The sequence below is a fragment of the Scleropages formosus genome, chromosome 12 (assembly GCF_900964775.1).
Source record: "Scleropages formosus chromosome 12, fSclFor1.1, whole genome shotgun sequence".
NCBI classification, from domain to species: Eukaryota; Metazoa; Chordata; class Actinopteri; order Osteoglossiformes; family Osteoglossidae; genus Scleropages; species Scleropages formosus.
The window spans coordinates 11,798,674-11,818,522 of record NC_041817.1 but is presented as its reverse complement, the minus strand read 5'-3'; the positions used below and the strand labels follow the sequence as shown (position 1 = coordinate 11,818,522).

General features: G+C 45.0%; 2 protein-coding genes across 3 annotated transcripts; one reads left to right on the top strand and one right to left on the bottom strand.

Annotated features, from left to right (window-relative positions):
* Positions 1-153: 153 nt before the first annotated feature.
* Positions 154-2,939, top strand: ppp1r3c2b (protein phosphatase 1 regulatory subunit 3C2, duplicate b). Of its 2 annotated transcripts, XM_018744023.2 has the most exons (3): positions 154-250; positions 567-641; positions 725-2,939. In XM_018744023.2, exons 2-3 carry the CDS (start codon positions 628-630, stop codon positions 1,701-1,703), a joined length of 993 nt encoding a protein of 330 aa, XP_018599539.1. In that variant the 5' UTR covers positions 154-250; positions 567-627; the 3' UTR covers positions 1,704-2,939. The 2 variants fall into 2 exon arrangements, with proteins under 2 accessions (XP_018599539.1, XP_018599540.1); XM_018744024.2 differs by lacking the exon at positions 567-641.
* A 3,971-nt stretch (positions 2,940-6,910) lies between these two features.
* Positions 6,911-16,604, bottom strand: phyhip (phytanoyl-CoA 2-hydroxylase interacting protein). Its single transcript, XM_018744025.2, has 5 exons — positions 16,405-16,604; positions 10,649-10,828; positions 8,606-8,783; positions 8,188-8,305; positions 6,911-8,042 (listed from the first exon to the last, which is right to left on the bottom strand). Exons 2-5 carry the CDS (start codon positions 10,820-10,822, stop codon positions 7,496-7,498), a joined length of 1,017 nt encoding a protein of 338 aa, XP_018599541.1. The 5' UTR covers positions 10,823-10,828; positions 16,405-16,604; the 3' UTR covers positions 6,911-7,495.
* Between the last annotated feature and the right edge of the window lie 3,245 nt (positions 16,605-19,849).

The following is a 19,849-nucleotide window of genomic DNA, read 5'->3' as shown; positions in this document are numbered from 1 at the left end:
AAATGTGGTCATTTTTTTGTCGTCACTTTGCGCAACAGCTTCGATGAATCTCATTGGCCGCACGACTCTTTTTGCCACCTGATTGGCTGTCCAGAACCGGTGACGTAAAGATCTTAAAGGCCGGAGACGCGGATCGCCGCACAATTTGCGAAATAAACCTTAGAGCGCAACTTGTTGCTATGTATAATAAAAAGTAACGACGCCTCCCCTTGCGCTCTTGAGAATTTTGACTATTGAATCGTTAAAAAACGTAAGTCTTCTAAGTATTTTCTCTGTACGTGTCAATGCTTTTTCATTTTTTAAGACTTATGCTCTTTCGTGAAAAATACAGAGAGAGACAGAAGAGAACAGAATTTGTGAATTCTTATATTCTGTCTTAAACTGGAGCTTTCTTGTGTCTTTTTTCCAAAAGCAAAACAATGAAATAGTTTTTCAAATTATGTTTACTGTCAATTTGTATTACAACTAGCAGTTATTTGTGTGCAAATGGGAACACATCTCTTTAATATATTTTAATTTGTTTTAAATTGTGTGTTTTTTTTTTCTATATATATATATATAAATAGTGGAGACCTTCAGTTAAAGACTGCCAAATCACATTTCCTGATCTGCAATTAACCTGTGAGGATGCCTTGCACCAAGTGAGTACCCCACACAGTAAGGTTGCTGTCAAGGCAGGGGCTCTATCTGCACTGCACTGGTTAACTTGCTGCTCTTCCTCCAGGGGGCTGCCTTTGTTAGGGGGCCACGCCGCTCCCCAGCCCTTGATTCCCGTCGAGCTTGCCATGATGAAGCTGTGCTTGAACCACAGGCCGCCGTTGGGCCAACTGCTGGATGTCTCTTCGCCCTCTGTCAACCTGCGCTGCTTCCGATCGGCTCTCAAGCAGCTCCCGCCACCCGGCTCTGACCCGGCACCCCCGCGCAGAAGCCGGAAGCTAGCTCAGCGAAGCTGCAGCGATGACTGCGCCAGCGCCGGGAAAAAGCGCGTGGCGTTTGCGGATTCCAAAGGCCTCTCGCTCACTGCGGTGTGCTTCTTCACCGACAAAGACGAGTGCCCATCCCCCGAACCCGTGTTGAGGTTGGAAGCGCTGGGAGTACCAGTGGAAGGTACGTGCGCTGGCAAGAGTCCACGGCTGGGTTTCCCCCTGCCTTCGGCTGACTTCCAGACCTTCCGCGCTAGGCTGCAAGAGGGCCTGGTGCTGCTGGAGAGCTGCAGTGTGACGGAGCGAGCCCTCAGCGGCACCGTGCGCGTAAAGAACGTGAGCTATCAGAAAGACGTGCGGCTCCGCGTCACCTTCGACTCGTGGCGCAGCCATCATAATGTGCCCTGCACCTACATGCACCAAAGCTACGGTGCCCCTGACACAGATGCCTTTGCCTTTGACGTTCCTCTCCCCAGGGACCTAGACCCCCGGGAGCGGATTGAGTTCTGCATATCGTACCAGCCAGGAGGGTACAGCACCCCTCTGTGGGACAACAACATGGGACAGAACTATTCCATCCTCACTGAGCCTGAAGCTACAGCCAGGTCACACCGGCCCCCGTTCGCTGTGGCGTCACACAACAGGGACCTGTGGGTTCCGCAGCTCTGGGGCAGGCAGCATGGTCCGGAGAGCAGAGCGCTCCATCGCTCAGCCAGTTGCTCTGAGATCTTGTTGAACCAAAGCTCGGGCACTCTCGAGAATTGCGCCCCCTTCTGGTGATGAGGATGACCCATCGGTCCACCTCCAGTAGCCTCACACAAGGCCGGAGACGCACGCCGCCCTGGGCTGAATTCACTCGGCTGCATGCAGATGATTAACATATCCAGCAGAGCTGGGGTTTGCTCACAGCCTGCGGTAATAAATCACTGGAGCTATTGAGATTTCTTATGTAATGTTCGGTCTCTGAAAGTTCAGGTGATATTTCAAAGCTGTCTCTTAAAATGAAAATAATTGTAGCACGGTTAGTAATTGCAATGTAATATTTGCTATTGCACAAGATGCCGCCGCAGCCTTTAGTTACAGTACTTCTTTTGTTTGAAATGGAGCAATGTTAAAATCTGATGAAACGCTGTGATAAAATACTACTGTGGCTAAACTCTAAAGGTTCTTCCCTTTTTTGTAAATAAGTTACTTCACCGCATTGTAATCAGTTCATGTACAGTTATCTGGTCATATGGGGTTTTTATCTACTGGCCACGGGAATTAAGGTCTGTTAATGTCCAGTTGCTTATCTATCATTGATTTCATTGTCTTATCATTACTATTTATTGGGAGAATGCACATTATTTCCTGAGGTTTAACTGCTCATTCACACCTCTGCTTTTGTGTTCATTCCTCAAACTCGTCATAAACATTGCAAGTCTTTGTAAATCAGAGATAGGAATTGATTGGTTTAATCAATCTTATTGACACTCTGCACAAAAGGATAATAAAGCAAGGTGTCCTGTAGGCTAAGCTCCGCAGGCTCAAAACTAGTCTTTATATCAGCCACTCCTTTTGAGGGCGATTTTAAAGAATTGTTATTTATTTGCCTGATGTTCAGTTGGGCATTGGCTGCCTGGACACATTCCTATTCAGCAAGGTATTTTTATATGGTATTAACAGCTCATTGTATGGTTTGTATTCATTTAGGAATATAAATAACTGTACAGGTGCAGCGGTGTTTGCAATGCAGGATGTGAAAGATTTCAGAATGCTGTAATAGTTTGTACAAATAAACTTCGGTACTTTATTCACTGAGCAACAGCTACAAGGGATATAAAGCCTTTTCTATGCATGAATTGTGCAGGTGTGTGTCATCTTCTGTTTGTTCATCGACATGTTTATTGAACAAACCAGTTCGAAATGTATAGATGCACACATTGGAACAAAAAGCACATTTGTGCTGTTTTGCATTTGAATACAGGGCTCTTGTAATGGAATGGATGTTATATTAAATGTTATGTGTGGTTTGTAAGCAGGTTGTCTGTGTTGATGATTTTAATGTGTAAAAAGCACAGATTTACCGAACCGCAGGATCACCAGTGTGTTGTACAAGGACATGTGACTTGTGCCAACCCTAACCCCTCAGTGCTTCTTGAAAGGATGCCTAAGAGAATACAGACACAAAAATTCCTGATGACACTCGTTTACATTTGGCTCCTGTAGCTACAGACCTGTGTACCTTTCCGGAAACATTCGTGCTTTCTCCGCTGCGATGGCTGCCGGCAAGGGCACCTCGGACACAAGCCCTCCCCCTCTCCCCAGTGTCCGCTCGAACTTCTCTTGTTGCTGTCAGACTAATGAAGCCTTTCGAACTCCCCGTGAGTTTTACGTGCTTCTCCATCTGGCTCACGAGGCAGGGGAAAGGGAGCGGGGCATGTAACTGTCAGCAGTCCACCTCCTTGGGACCTTCATCAGTGTCTGATTATCAGCCTCTCCGCTGACACCCTACTTCCATTTTTCTACTACACACGATTTCCTCTAGAGCAAGATATGGAATTGGTCTTCACACACCTATTATGTCACATGACAAACACACACACGTCTGAACAGCTTGCCCCATACGGGGTCGTGGAGAGCCGAAGCCTAACCCGGCAACTCGGAGCGTAAGGCTGGAGGGGGAGGAGACACACCCAGGATGGGACACCGGTCCGTCGCAAGGCACCCCAGCGGGACTCAAACCCCAGACCCACCAGAGAGCAGGCATAGGCCAAACTCACTGCACCACCATGTGCCACCATGCCCCCCCCATGAGAAACACTGCTTCTCATTAAACAGCCATTTTGTGGTAAATCTGAGGGACACGGGCTGCATATACTTTCAAGCAGCACTCTACGCATTTGTTCATTTAGCAGATGCTTTTCTCCGAAGTGATCTACAGCTTGTTTACAAAAAAAGGAAGCATGAAAGTATAAACCTGTGTCATGTTCCCCAAATTCCCCTGAATTAATTTGTCTCAACACCGCTTCCTGACGAACACTCTGCCTTCAGATTTGGTAATACTGCATAGGATGTGCAGCAGCCGAAACAGCGGCAGCCGCACCCAGCCCTGCTCTGACACCTCTGGTGCTTGTCGACACGTCCAGAGTTTTTCACTTGGCTGTCAAACTCTTTGCTTTAGTAAGGAAGTGGGAGGATTTCAGAACACACATGATGTGATGGACCTGGGTGGTCTAGCTTCTGTGAGATCCACCATAGTAATTTTGCTGCTAAACTAAAATAATTAATATAGTAACGACCCACGTTACTGGGGAGTGTGATGTTTTGGCTGGAAAATTAGTTTATTGTGAACAGTTGAGAATTGTGGGTAAATCGTGAATTACGTCTTCAACCGTTGTGAGGACTCGTAGGGAATGGAAGGAGCTGAGTGTCCGTTGGACAGTGTAAGAAAAATGAAAGCTTGAAGGATGCTAAACAGGTTGGGTCAGTTATATTTTTTGAAGCCAGGAAGGGATTGTTAGGGAAAGACTTTGTCTTGACAATGTATTTCATGTAATGGTTGCTTAGTAACTTTGTTGACCAACTGTAGGAAAATGGTGTTGGGTTTGTTTGATTGTGGACTTTAATGTATGGTTTTAGTTGTGTATTATTGATAACTTTATCAAATAAAATTTGATTAAAAAAAAAAATCTGGCTTGAGCGGAGATGTGTTGTGAAAAGGGAAACACCTAAAAACTGTAGGTAAGGTGTATGGTAACACCCTGGGAGCAGGCCAGGGGACAGCCCCTCTTGAGCAGTGAATCTTACTGGGGAAGTTCCTTTTAATTATTTATTATGTATGGTTTTAAGCCTTGGGGTATGTTTTTAGTGTTTTAAAGGTTCTGCCATGCGGTCTTCATATTAGCTGCTCTTATTGATTTTTATTGTTTTCTTTTAAATTTTATTATTGGCATGGAAGTTTTTAGGATTAATTTGTTTATTGAATAAAGATTTTAATTACCGAAAATGATGAATGGAGAAATTTGACAGTGTGTTGAACCAGACACCCTGGTGATCCATTCTGATCAGTGAGGAAAAAAAAAAAAAATTGTCTGGCTTGAGGTGCAACTCCTCGGGGAAAAGAGGTCCTTGGACCGAGAGCATCATTTCCCTGCGTTCGCGCCTATACTTCTTGCTGTGTTGGTGTTCCAGCAAATGTTCATAACGAATACTCTTCATGCGGCCGTTTTCAACCCATCTGAACCCAGAGTGCAGTGCGCTACAATATTATATAAACTAAAAATAAATAAATAAATGTAAGTTTAATGTAAAAGCAGCAATAATTAAAGGCATTGTGGAAATATGAGAATTTTAAGGGAAAGTTTTTTTTTAAATGTATTGTTTGATATGAAAATGTGTTCTCATAGCATACATAATATTTGCATATAGTTAAAAAAAAATTAATTTACATTGTTCTGATATTATCCCTATTGTATTCTGACAAGTAGTTCATTATTTTCTATATACAATATTTATCTTTCCACATTTTTTAAAAAAGAAACTTTACTGAATTAGACATTCAGTTTAGCAGGAATGCCAGCCAAGTGTCGTTTTGCAAGTGACTTTTCAGTGATGGTGCATTAATAATGGAGAGCCGTGCCTCACCGGAGGGATTTTTTTTTTGTGAGCACAGTGACCGTGTTACCTGCCGTCACAAAGACGGAACAAGTATTAGAGCTGACGGGGATTCGCGTTTTCAACCTGCTGAGCGCTTGTCATGTTTACCCCACCCAGACCCCTTCACCTGTCTCACGTCTCATGTTCAAAGTCAAAGTCACAATTTTAACCCTGCTCTCTGGTTTCTGTGGTCACTTTCCTCCGCTGCATCATTGCCCTCCAGTCTCATTGACCCTATATCACATGTTGCCCCTGCCATGCGTTCTTTCTTCTTTCAACCTTCATATTCATTTGCAGCAAAATTCAAAAGCCGTACCAGCTGTACATCATGGTTACAGGTTTCTTTGATCTGGTAAAAACGCCAGTGACACTATGGATCATATCAGAACTAATTAATGCCACCTACTGACTTGTGCGATAGCCACCTGCGTTATGCGGAGGATGACTATTTATTTCTGTTGCAGTGGCACAAGTTCAGCTTGGTTTATATTCTAGTCACTGTGCTGCGCAGCTCAATGTGAGATTTCTGTTCATCGGAGCAGGTCGCTGTTGTTAAGGGCGACGCTCCAGCGGTCCTCTTTGTGTATCTGCATGCGTCGCCCAGCTGTGTTTTTGTACTCCGCGCACACTGGCGAAAAGGTCTCATTTTCAAGCAGGATTCCATTTCAAGGTCAGTCAGAGCAGGCAGGTTTCATTTTCCTGCCAGAGAAAGCACATTTAATGCTTGTACTGTCAATGCACATAACATAGAGAAATATCTCGAAGCTGCAGAACTTACATTTTCTCAGCGTTCGCTCTCAGTGCTCATTGTGTTGTTTGTGGCTCGTTGCAATATGCTATATTTAGCAAAACTTAATAGCATAAGAAGTGAAAAAACTTGACTGTTAGTTTTAGCAAAAATGTGAATTTCTTATTATAGTTAGCTGATGCTTTTCTCCAAAGTGACTTATAGTTATTTACCCATTTATACAGTTGGGTAACTTTTAACTGGAACAATTCAGGGTAAGTACTTTGCTCAAGGGTACTACAGCTGGAGGTGAGGCTCAAACCTGGGACCTTTGGGTCTAAAGACTGTTGCTCTAACCCCTACACTACACTACCAGCTGTCCTTATGTCTTGGAAAATAGTCAGCAGGAAGGTTGCCAATAAGTCCAGCTGTGACCCTGTTATAAAATGTTGAAGGACTGCGTGTTAGGACCCAGCATGTTCAGATTTGCAATTGTTTAAACGATTGTTATTGTCTCCTTGAAAAGATACAAATGGAAAATAAGTTGATGGAGAGTAGCCGAACAGGATGGTAGAATGATGCAAGAACTGTCTTACGCAGAGAAACAGCATCTGGAGCCTCCTTTTATTCAGCCGTATCCGATTCAGTGGAACTGTTGATACCGGTAAAAACCTGTACATAAACGGTGCATAATTTGTTTGGTTTAAAGAAATAACACTTTACTGTTAAAACTGTTCCGTAAATTGAGGACACCACACTAACAAGCAAAGTTACATGACAAAGTGAGGGGAGGTACAACGGTGAGGCGAGAGCGGAAACAAAGACAACATTTATACAGTATGTACAACATATGGCTTTTTTTCTAACTGCAAGGCGGGCTGAGGGTTCAGATCTCAGCGCGGACCCTACACAGTTAAGTGTCGTGCCGCTGAGCCGTTTCCTCGCTCTGGATTGCTTCTGTGGACGTGCTTGTGTCTACCTGTAAAAACTGCTAAAGCTCTAAGCTGTGCAACTAGCTTTGGATGAAGGCATTCGCTAAGCGACTAATAATGGTGACGCTGGTAGGGGGGTGAAACAGTGGTAGAGCTCTCCTCCGTGTGTCCTGGAAAGCATGCGTTAGTGAGGGAGAGATGTCCGTCATGCTGCATCTTACCTCCGACCGCAGCATGTCGGAGAGGCGATCCCTCCCGAAGCCTCCGAGTCTTTCTCAACGACCAACGCTAATGTTACACACCTTGCAGCTGGGGTCCTTTTTGGCGTTGGCCGTGGACAGGCTCATGAGCTGGTGGTGCCCGCTGATCTCCACTACTGAGCCTTGGTCCAGGTGCAGGGGCTCCGTGTAAAACACCTCCAGGATGACATCCCTGGCGTGACAAAAGGCTGGCTCTTCCCCCTCTCTCTGCGGAGGGCTGTACGTCAGGAACGGGTTGGCCGTCAGGTCCAGCTGGGGCAGGCGAGTGCGGCAGAAGAGATCCCCCTCCGAGCCAGCAGGGGTCAGCACCAGGATGACGTAGTGGTAGGGAGTGTACATGCAGTAGAAGTCGGCAAAGTAGAGATGGGTGGAGGGATGCAGCAGGTGTGCAGCGGGGATCAGGAAGCGCAAGGGCCCGTAGGGGGAGTCATTGGGAGGCAAGCCCGTGTCAAACTCCGTGTTGCAGCTGAGGAAGATGCCGCTGAGGGTTCCGTTGATGGGAGACCCGTGACTGCCACTGCTGTCTTTGAGGGCAGGGTGCATCACGCCCCCACACGCTGTCCTGTGAGACGGAGAGACATTTCAGAGCTGGACAGGGAGCATGAACGCAGCGTGGACATTCCACGGGTTCTCAGGACAAGTCGACATGCAAACATAGCAGCGGAGTTAGACGGGATCACTCTGGCAGCCGTCTGTCTGCACGGCACCTGATGTGGTGGAAGTAGTCTGGGTGTTGGTTACGGTAGAACACGGAGAACCTCAGCAGCCTTCCGGCGGCCCCCTCGGCCTTCTGCAGGAGCTGCTGGAGGTGGACGGTACCGTAGTCTGCGGAGAGACCAAACGCTGTTAACCACGATTTCTTATGCTTCGGATACATTTATACCCTAGTTTGCCTTTGAAGCTGAAGTTCGGCGAAAAGGAAACCAAAAGCCACTTTTAGCCTTTTAATACATTGTGGAATTAAACCCAGAACTGTACTCTTCAGCTGTGGCCATCGACTTTGTGGATAACGAATCGTAAAATCGTTATCACCGCAAGCGTGACATTGTTTCCCTTTTTCCTCACTTTCTGTCTCCTCTTCTCTTGCTTCTCAGCCCCCAAACACATATCCATCCAGAGTCTCACCTCCGGTGCAGAACTCCACCACCTCACTCCATTCGGACACCAGGTAATCGCCCCCCTCCGGCAGCCTCACGGCAGTCTGGACGGCCACGCAGTACTCGGTCCGTGGGCTCAGGAACCAGTGGCCCCTCACCGCCATGGGCAAGGAGACGGCCTTAGCCACCAGCTTAGTCGGGACATCCTGGAAACGGTCGGAACAGGGAGAAGTGGGTAGGGCAGCAGTGACAGAAAGGGCAACCCGGCACCAAGATCCAGTCTCATGGGATTTGCGTCTCCGCTTCACACCCTGGCTGCTCCGATTATGCACATTTGTTTTCGTCTGTTCGCACAGCGCTAGTTTATATAAGTCCACGTTTCATGCAAGCCAGTGATTTCCATTTTAATGTGAAAATGCCGAGGGGCAGAAACATATTCTTAATTTAGATCGCCAGTTTCTTGACTTGGCGAGATGTAACGAGAATGACGGCACGACATCAACAAACGTATTTTACTACAAGGGATCTGTGCTGTGAATATCTCCCTGCAGCCTCTCACCCTTTTATACCTGATGGAGAAAGTATTTTCCGCAAGACTCAAATCTGCACATCCTTCTCAAAGTCCATTTGTCCCTTTGTTTTTGCGGGTTTTTTTCACAAGCGCAATTAGTTGAGGCTAATGTAGTACGACAAGCGCTCAAGGGGAATCCTTCAGCAACTGCACCGTGTGGCTTTAACTTTACATTAAAAGACAAGAACAGATGTAAGTGTAAAAGTGCACTCCACTGACTGAGAGCAGTGTGCTCCGCCAGCGGTGGCAGCTGCGTGTGCCGTTGTCGGATGAAGACACTTGGCTCATATCTTCTGCGGCGCTTCTCTCGGGCCATCAAAACGTTTAAATAAAGAATGTTTGGGACAGACTGCAAAACGGTCTGAATGGAACAAAAGGTGAAGTTTATTTGAAAGCTCAGCTGGAAAAGCAACTATCATCCTTGTCCCTCATAAATTGTTCTTGCAACGCGGGTCTACAAATGAACGAAAAAAATCACAGTATTTAACAGGCTGAAACATAATGCTGGAAATTATATAAAATGTCATTTTTAAGAACATTTACACTTTAAGGAATTTTCTCTCAGCTTGAATGCCAGGGGGTATTTGTGACATAGTTTTATTGGTTAGTGCTGACGGATGTTGAATTGTTTCGACTTTATCAAGGACCATCTGTTACAGTCAAACTGTAGCCACATCTGCAATAATTTAGTCTGAGTTTCAGTGGCATTCAGACGTAATTTTCTACATTTTTTAATCCTCTGTTGAAGAAATGAGAATCACTGACATGTGACATGGAAAGTAAATTGATATTTATACTTTGAAAAACTAGTATGCTGTTCTTCCTATTGAATTATTTATGCCACTAAATCATGACATACAGACCAAAAAAAAGAAGAACCTGAGATGGAAACGGTGACGTTGATAAGTCCCGGTTATGTCTATTTTGTAGTTAAAGCTTAGAGATCATTTTGACATGTTTAAAAGGTAACAGATATTCCCTTCAGCCGGTGATGGAACTGATCAGCGTCAATGATCATCAGGAAGGCAGATGGGAAGTGAGGTCCTGTAGAGGACAGGATTGGGGCCGCTGCAGTTTTGAAGCTCTAGGGGTTCAAGGCCATTGAAGAGGAAGTGAATGTTTGTGAGTCACTGCATTTCAGTGGTTGAATGCACATCTGCGCCCTCTGCTTCTACAGCATTCTCCCAAACTTGCTACTGATGGATGGCTCCTTCAGCGAAACCATAGCACAAGACATGAAGCAAACGGAAATTTTTGTTCCACACAATATGTCATATGCAGATGCATAAAGCGCAATAGATACATTGAAATACATTCAATTCTTGTGCTTGCTGTTGGGTAGCGCCAAGCCTAAGAAAGAGTGCATGTAAACAGAGGTGTCCGGATGAGTCAGAGCAAAACACCCCCCCAGCAGTGAACAAAATAAAGTTGTCTGGTGAGGAAGAGAGGGATGCGACTGAGTAAGTCAGCAGAGGTGAGATGGAAAGCGATGTGGCAGACCCTGTGTTTGAAGCGGTTAGGGTCCCTGCCCTCCTTGCGGCTCAGATCAATGAAGTAGTGCGTGACTCGCCCCGTGTCCTCCGGGGCCATGTCCCAGCCAATGCGGAAGGAGTCGCAGGTAACCTCGCTGATCTGGATGTTCTGGGGTATGGAGAGGGAAACCATCTCTGCCATCAGCTCCTGAACAATATGAGAAAAAACACGGTTAAACCTAACACTCAATCACCCAGATAGTGGGGGCCAGAATCATATTAGCAAAAGTAATCTGTGGAATTGCGCAAATGCTGAGGGACACATTAAGGGCTGCTTGAACACTGGGGGGAGGGGGAGGGGGGTTGTACCTTCTTTTGCCTGCAGTTTCATCTCCTTTAGAATATTTCCTTAAAATTGTATCTCGATTATGGGGGTGTGGTGGTGGAGCCGGTTTGACCTTTGCCTGCTCTGGGGTAGGTTTGGGGTTTGAGTCCTGGTTGGGGTGCCTTGTGGCGGACTGGCGTCCTGTCCTGAGTGTGTCCCCTCCCCCCAGCCCTGGCCTGACTCTGGCTTGTGACAAGTGGTTGTAGGCTGTGTGTGTGTGTGTGTGTGTGTGTGTGTGTGTGTGTGTGTGTGTGTGTGTGTGTGTGTGTGTGTATCTTAATTGTTTACAGGATCAAGATTATATTATGATACATCTTCTCACTCGAATTCTGTCTATGGTACATCATTTCTGCGCTCCTGGGCTGTGTCCTGAGAATACAAACTGACTTTTTGGCCCAGCATGAAAACATTGTAATAAACTCAGACTTAAAACTAGGGTACAATAAAGGCAAAAATTTACTGGGTGCATATAAATTCATCCAAGTACTTTTTTTTTTACAAAAGTTTGGTATAGAGATAATACATTTCGGTTTGTGTACTAATTTATTACTTATTTAGATGGATATGGCTATTAGTGGCTTGATGACCACGGAACGAATGAGTGTAACTGTGATGCAGGTCATAAACGTAAATACTTATTCTGCCAAAAAAGTCCTTTTTTGAGAAAAATATATGAATAAATGTAATTCTAATTATACAAAGTTCCCACCGAACTAAGGAAAATCATTTTGTGCTCTGGGTTCAAATCTGTGCTACCGGGCCAATATCTCAAAACACCATTGTATTGTAACGAGCTCAGTGTAGCTGAAAAATCATTACAGAAGCAATAACTAAATGAATTGAGTTACTAAAATAAATATTTTGGGTTAGTTTTGCACCTTATAGATTAAATCCCATGGAGCAGATCTAGTGCTAAGAGAGGACATTTCATTTTGTCTTTGGTTTTAGGTGTAGAACATAAGTACTGTGCTTCAGAACGCTATACAGTATGTATGTGTAAGTGCAGTTAATGGACAATTTTTGAGTCTACATGTTAGGCTTTTATTATGAAGACAAAAGGGATCTTCATGGGCACAATCCACTAAAGCATCTCAACCTAGGTTCCCCATGTGACATTTACAGGTGGAGAATTTTCTTCTTTGCCCCCACTTCTACCCAACCTTTAACTAGACATTTCTGACAGATTTTTACACCTCTTTTCCTCTCATCTAAATCTGGTCAACAAAGAAGAATGTTGAATGTAGAACTGTATTTATTTTAGGCTTAGAGTTGTTTCTGTACGCTGTTTCTTTATTAATGTGCATTTTGTTTGGTTTTTTGAAACTTCACATAGTTAAATATAAACAGCCACAACTCATTGCCTGGACTGGGAGCTTTTTTGACAGTTAGTTACCTGAAACTTCTCTCCAAAGTGACTTATAATGATTTACCCATTTATACAGCTGGGTAATTTTACAGGAGCAAGGGTAAGGACATTGCCCAAGGGTACTACAGTTGGAGGTGGGATTCAAACATGTGACCTTTGATCCAAAGGCAGTGTCTTGAATCACTATATTGACAGCTACATACATTTACATTTATTTATTTGGCAGACACTTCTCCAAAGCAACTTCCAATGAACTCTATGTAGTGTTACCAGCCCACACACCTCATTCACCAAGGTGACTTACACTGCTAGATACACTACTTACAATGGGTCACTCATCCATACATCAGTGGAACACACTCTGTCTGTCACTCACCTTAGATAAACCTGAACAGCATGTCTTTGACTGTGGGAGGAAACCCACACAGACTCTACACAGACTGAGTGGGGATCGAACCCACATCCTCTCACCCCCCCAGATGCTGTGAGACAGCAGCACAACTGGCTGTGCCACCGTGCCACCCCATTAATGCTAAATCCCATTAAATGAAACCCTCACTAAGAGCTGGAAATCTTCAGGTTTTTGGCCTGGCTTTAGCTTAAACATGCTACATGTTTCTATAAGATCATGCGCCAAGTTCTCCTGTTCTCAAGCCTAAAAGGCTTGCTCTCATCCCTGTCAACTCCCCCTCTGTGTTCTTTTGCATTATTTGAGATAAAACTGAGGTAATTTGTTTTTTTTTTTGTTCATTTTTTTCCTCTACGTGCTCCATTTAGCTCTTAATGCCTGATCAATAACCCATCAGTGAGGGGAGGAAGGGAGCTTTCATTAGCTTACGGCTCCTCCAGGGTTGAGACTGGATGGTCAAGGAATGGATGGAAAGCAATGAGAGACATAAATAAAAGGTGCAGCTGAGACAACTTTCTGCGGTTCTCCGGCCAAATTCAATTAGCCTTTGCTGGGAGAGAACTGTCAGCGGCATCGACGCCGCTGCTTCGCTGCTTTATCTTCAACACCTCAGCCACCACCACCTTCTAGTGCCTCACAGCCAGTGCTTGTACCTCAGCACGAACATGTCCCCAAGCCAAACCCCATCTCCTAAATAATGCCTCTGATTCTGAGAGCAGCCCGGCGCTGGATCTGTTCTCAGGTGCTTCCCCGAGCACCCATTTCCAGTGGACTGAGGTTTCACCAGGAACAGTCTCCTGGCAACTGGCTGTACGTGTGCTCAATATTGCTGTTTGAAGCCTTCGTGTACCACAGCGCACCGCAGACCTGGAAAATGTTGCAGCTCTGGCTTGTTAGTGGCTTCACAATGCCGATATCCCAAGTTTTAATCAACTCTGCTCTGGTCTAATGGCCTCCTATTTAGTTATACTTTTATTTTCCTTTTTTGACTGATGGAATGGGGTGCGCTTTCTCCTTCGAAATAAACAGCACCCAGGTCGGGGGCACATGGCTGAAACGGCAGCGCCGGCACAAATATCTCGGCACGATGGCTTTCATGGCATTTGAGGCACTGGGGTGAAATGATTACAAGTGCAATGGTTTGGTGATATATTCCTCTGAACTATGGCGTCCAGCCAGGTGTCCACAACCTTGAAAAAGAGGCTTTCATTCATTGGTTCATCTACTCCCTTAGATTAGCTGTCATCCAGCCCCATCGAAATCAATAGTCTGGCTGATGCGCTCTTAGGAAAGGCAATTATCTGCCTCTATGATCTCCTACTCTACTGCGTCACGCATGAGTTGAGCTGGAGCGTGGGGAGGGGGCAGCCGACCTATGATCGCTGCCTCTCTGTCATTGCTGTTCATCACTCATGCGTCCTCGTGCTCTCAGTTTCTTCTGTCTGTCTGTCTATCCTTCAGATGTCCATCGCTGTCCCCTCTTTCGCCTCGTTGGGAGCATAACTGTAGACCAGGCCAGCCTTCACCTTCATGTAAAAAAACAATCCCTGCCGCAGTCCTGTGAGCTCTAGCATAGGGTGATGCTACCAATGGAAGAGATCAGTACTTCTTTGAATGGAAACACCTATGTGTGAAGGGCATGTGTCACAGGAGGGGTTTTACAGTCCTGAGGTGTAGTCATGTGAGGCATTGATTAATACCCCTATCTGCGACATGGTTACACAGCCCAACACTAAAGGGCCAGCTGCCATCATAGAGGCTACCGCCGCTGCCTAGCATTCAAAGGAACCAGGATCGAATCCCATCTCCAGCTGTAGAACCTTCGAGCAAGGTACTTACCCAAAAACCGATACAGTATGAACTATCCTTCTGTACAAATGGGTAAATCCCCATCAGAAGCTTAACACTGCATTTCGCTTTTGGAGAAAAGTGTCAGTAAAATAAGTGTAAATGTGGTGTGAGTTTCCAGCCACTCCCGGCCATGCGTTCTCACGCAGTGAGGATGTAGGTCGAGAGCAGATCCTCTGAGGACAGCTACCGCGGCAAGTGCAACTTGTTCCACTTTTCCAGCGACTCCCAGGTAATTCAAATATATTGTGTCAGCATTCCCACTTACTACTCAAGTGTTGCTCCTCTATATGCTCCCCGCTGAACCTTAAAACTGGTAAACACAGCATAACTGTTTATTAAATGCAGCACACTTTGTAAACCGATGAATGTCAGCCAGTGCCTGAATGTTTCCAGCACTTTGACTCCAATTAACTGTCTTTAAATAACTGAAATGAGCACATATCAGTGCATCACTTGAGGCTGCTCTAATCGCTGGCAAAATGAATGTGAATTATAAAATGTCTAAACGGCCAACGCCTGCCAGTGTGGGTGAACATCCCTTTGGCTTGGAGATACACAGCGCTACATATACACTTGCACACTCCTCTTTGCCCAGCCTCGCTTGGCTGTCTTCCCCCTTCCACACATGAGACCCGTCCCAGTAAAGCCCACCTCCCAGGAATTCATCAGACTATGCCCACACCTGATGCCCTCAAGGCACACAGACATACACACACATCACAGCAGTAATATTCTCATCTACCTGATCATATCATACACAGGAGAGCATTTGCACACTCACTGTGTCTTGTCCTTTATTACAAAGAGTTCTGTACAGCATTACTCAGTGGCCCTTGGTGCATTGACTAATAACAGCCCAATGAAGCAGTCAATGATCAGTGAGTGACTCCTTTGAAAAATGTTTCATAGCACCACCAGGATTCCTAAAGGAAATATCACATACATATGGGTTGTGAGATTGCTGATGAATGTCATCCATATAATTTCCTCATTACTTCCAGTTCATGTTCTGGAACCGGAGGACAGAAAGCACCGATGCATCTCTTCTGCCCATGGAAAACACGGAATTGACTGTCAGGTGGCTCTGAGGGATGATTTCTCACTTCATAAAAACAATGTTTTGCTTTCATCAGTACTTTGCTTAGATGACAAAAGAGTTGTAAATCTCAGAACCACTGTAACTGAGATTACCTGGAGTGATCCCCAGAAGAAATGCCAGAGCGGTATAGCAACACAAGGAGATACTGAACGGGATGCAGAGAACCAGTACTCACATTCTTAACGCAAATTCCACTGAAAGGAAAAACAGTTACACGCTGGGATGCTGAACATCGGTACGCGCACTAACACTCTTGCAGGTATTCAACATCCAAAAAGCATGTTGATGCACACACTTAATGATATAACTAACTGCTAAAAAGAACACACGGCTCAATCATACAAGCCCATGGTGGAAATAATCACCTATATAATAAATGTGAAATCTGACTTTTTTGAACACCAACACGGCATGCATTTTAAAAGACTAGAGCACTGACGCACACGATGCAGAGGTGCGCCGAACATGCTGAGGATAAACACACCAACACACAGATCAACCCTCTGACCAAACTCTTAAAATGCAGCTATTGAAACATGCTGATGACACAGTGCACAGCTCCAGTGTCAGAACCAGTGCGATGTTCCACACTTTCTTCAAGTCCATTTCGTGCTACTGGCGTGTGTGGTTCTGCCAGGACTGATTGGATAAAAGTGCATAAAAAGGCCTTTTACCTTGCAGTGGTGGTGCCGTTTCTCTGAGCGGTAAAACGTTAAAATCCGTTTCCAGATGAGGACAGAAGCCACAGATTTAAGTGCTTCTCGGATTGTTCTGCCTCCCCTCTCTCACACTTGTGTTTTCTTCTCTGCAGTGGATGATGGATCCCTGAGGAAAAACGATTTAGGAGCAAAATGAGCACCCCTCTCTCACCCCCCCCCCCTTCTCTCTCGCTCTCTTTCCCTCTCTCTCCCTCTTTCTGTCTCTGAATCCTTCTCCCACTCGCTCTCTTTCTTCTCTCTCACTCTATTATTCTGCACGGTTCTCTGTTCGTTACGGGAACTGATTTTTGCTGGACTACTGCGCAGCTGCAGTCCCCAAATTTGAGCTGAGGCTAGAAAACATTCTCTCTCTCAAACACGAGTGTGGGTGAGTGTGAGTGTGTGTGTGCGTGTGTGTGTCTGCGCTGCCAAAGGGTTGCACCGAAGCAACGGGCAAGTTACCCAGACCCCCGCCGACCTAAAAACACACAAGCAGACCCAAACATGCAGGGAGCAACGTGTCCTCAGGAGCTGATGACGAGTTGCACTTCTTGGTCTGTTTGGCTCGCATGCAGCTGATTCTCTATGTGCTGCGTAGTGTTGATGCGAAAAGGCCATGAAACACAAAGCATGCCGCTGCTGTGAATGTAGAAGAGCTGAAAACGTTCCTTAAAAGTGAGAAATCTGAGACAATCTATGCGTTTGTGTTCACACCTGCTAAACGGAATAATCCTCCGGACTGCCGTTGTTTTTCACACAAAAAACATCCTCAATTCCCCCACCGTCTGACCGTTTGGTGGTAGTCAGTGCAGAACATCTGACAACTCGCTTGAGGTGACGGAGGGGTTCTGGAGCACATGGAGGGCAAGCGAGTGCTGGGATTGACTACTGCAGGCAGGAGCCCAAAGAGCCCCGTTTTGTGGCGTCCGTTCGGAGCTGGAGCTTGCACACTTCCAGCAGATGCTGCACCATATGGACATCCTCTGCTGTCCACTCAGCTCACCTCCTGTCTCCGTTCCTTCTCCATGGGGAAAGAAGGGGTATCATATTGAGAAGATACACCGTATAAGCTCCTCTCAACTGCGACTACATTTTCTGGTCTGATTACAACGAAAAGGCTTTTTCATTCTGCTTTACACCTGAATGAGGTTATTATCTCTTACTGATGCCAATGGTACTCAATGGTGGAGCGCAACACTTTCAAAGGAAAAGTGATTAGCAATAAATAGGTCAGCCTAACTGGCATGTCACTGCAGTAATGTAGCAGTGAGTCATACAGTAGTAAATTATACGAATAAATTGCAAAGAGGAAATTAAACATGGAGCTGCAAACTGCAGAAGTGCATCAAACACATTCCTGAGGTCAAGGTGCAGTTCTCCACAAACACAGACTTCCTAACCCTAACCCTTCCTAACCCTACCCTAACCCTAACCCCAACTCCTAACTCCTAATTTCTAACTCCTCCTTAGATTTTACTGTCTGCAGTGGTCACTGCATGTTTTTGCATTCATCTAGAATGAACAGAGACATGGTTCTCAAACCCATGCTTTGGGAAGCCTTGTAAGAAAGTTGCTGCTGTGGCTCACATTCCCCACATCTCCTCTCGCTGCTGTTAAAAAGACATCACCTGTCTTCCGAAGGCCATGAAATACATATGTTTGGAATAAGGGCAGGAAAAGGTGTTTCTTCAAAGGTTCCTTTCAAAGTGAAACTGAAGATGTATTTGAACATCAACGAAGAATGATCATTGTCCACTTTATGAAGAAATGTAGAAACTGGGGCCACCTACTTAATGAAACTGAACCATATATTAACACTTGTGGGAAAACGATCAATGTCCATGTATTTAGTAGGCAGCGTCAATATAACCCAAGATGGAAGAACAATCAGAGTCCATAGGGTCAGAACAAAGTGATCCGTTTATTGGTGTTTTCAGTATAGTACACAGTCGCGAGTAAAGTTGTTCTGTTGCAATCAGTTGATTGATTTCGTCTTAGAGTCTAATTCTGAAAATTCTAGTAAAGATGGATTCTTTTTCTACCAGGTCTGAACAAAGCCAAGGGTGTAAATACCATGGATGAAGAGGATTAAGTTGTAAGGATGAAGAGGACTTAGTAAGAAACCCATTTCAATGACACTTCATTTAAATTTTTCAGATATAGGACACTATAATATACATACACAGAACTATGAACTATGAACAAATACATACATTACACTACAGATTCATCCCTTAACACTGACAATAAAAACTATGAGCATAGACAGGTTCCAATATTAAATGTACCTTTTTTAATGTAATAGAACCAATGATGCACTTAAATGAATGCACTTAAATGATCATTCAATAACGTCCTCATATTTTATACATTAGACACACAAATTTTAACTTTAATGTACAGATCCTGCGGGGGCGTGGTGGTGCAGCACGTTTGGCTGGGGCCCGCTGTGTGGCGGGTCTAGGGCTCGAGTCCTGCTTGTTGTGCCTTGCGGCAGACCGGTGGCCTGGTGTCCCGTGCAGGATGTGTCCCCTCAGTTCTGTGGATGATTCACAGACCCCAATACAATAATCTGGGATTACCAGAATTAGCATGATGATAAAATTGGTTTATTTCAGCATATCTTGCTAAAGTAATTTTGAGGCAGATGGAAATGCTGCATAAACTAGGTCTTTACATTTTTTATTATTTCTTATTAAGGATGGAATGGATAGCTCTGGTGCCTTGCACCTCTTAGAACAGTTTGTTCAGATGTGGGTTTGAATCTGACTCCGGTGTGTGTGGAGTCTGAATGTTCTCCCATTGTCGATTTCCTCCAGGTGCTTTGGTTTTTCCCAAGACACACCTTTCAGACAAGTTGGTGACTCTGAACTTGCCATAGAGTGCGTAAATGCGAGTGAATGAGTTTGTGTGCGATTGCGCTGCGATGGACCGGAATTCTGCCTCATATCCTGCATCTCCAAAACAGGGTCCAGACCACTGCGACCCTGGAAATAGAACGAACAGTTACTGATATTGAACAAATGAATTTCTCACGATACTCCAACTGTTCTCTTTCTAATCTTCCTTTTAAATATTAAACTCTTATCAGATATATTCCCATGCAAACAGTGTCTCTCATCTAAAACGCCTAATGCAGCATGAATAAAGTGGGTTGATTAAACTGTCAAACAAAGTGAATAATAAGATTCTGTCTGTCGTACTGAGACCAGCTGAAATGGTGAGAGGAATCGATTTTGATAACGCTGAGTTCTGAAAATGCTCTTCATGGACAAGCGAAAGTCAGGCAGATCACACAACCTCGCTGAAAGTGAGCACACAACGCATTAAGCATTTATGAAACAAACATTTGATATTCCATTAACTTTGAGCAACCGTACCTAATGCAGGAAATGGGGAAATATTGCTTTCCTGTGAAGTC

Bases quoted from the DNA above. Each gene is read 5' to 3' on its own strand.
- phyhip (XM_018744025.2), bottom strand. From the start codon at position 10,822: ATGGCAGAGATGGTTTCCCTCTCCATACCCCAGAACATCCAGATCAGC. The intron at 8,784-10,648 runs GTCTGCCACATC...GACCGTTTCCAG, and splicing joins CTAACCGCTTCAAACACAGG to GATGTCCCGACTAAGCTGGT. The intron at 8,043-8,187 runs GTGCCGTGCAGA...TCCGTCTCACAG, and splicing joins GACTACTTCCACCACATCAG to GACAGCGTGTGGGGGCGTGA.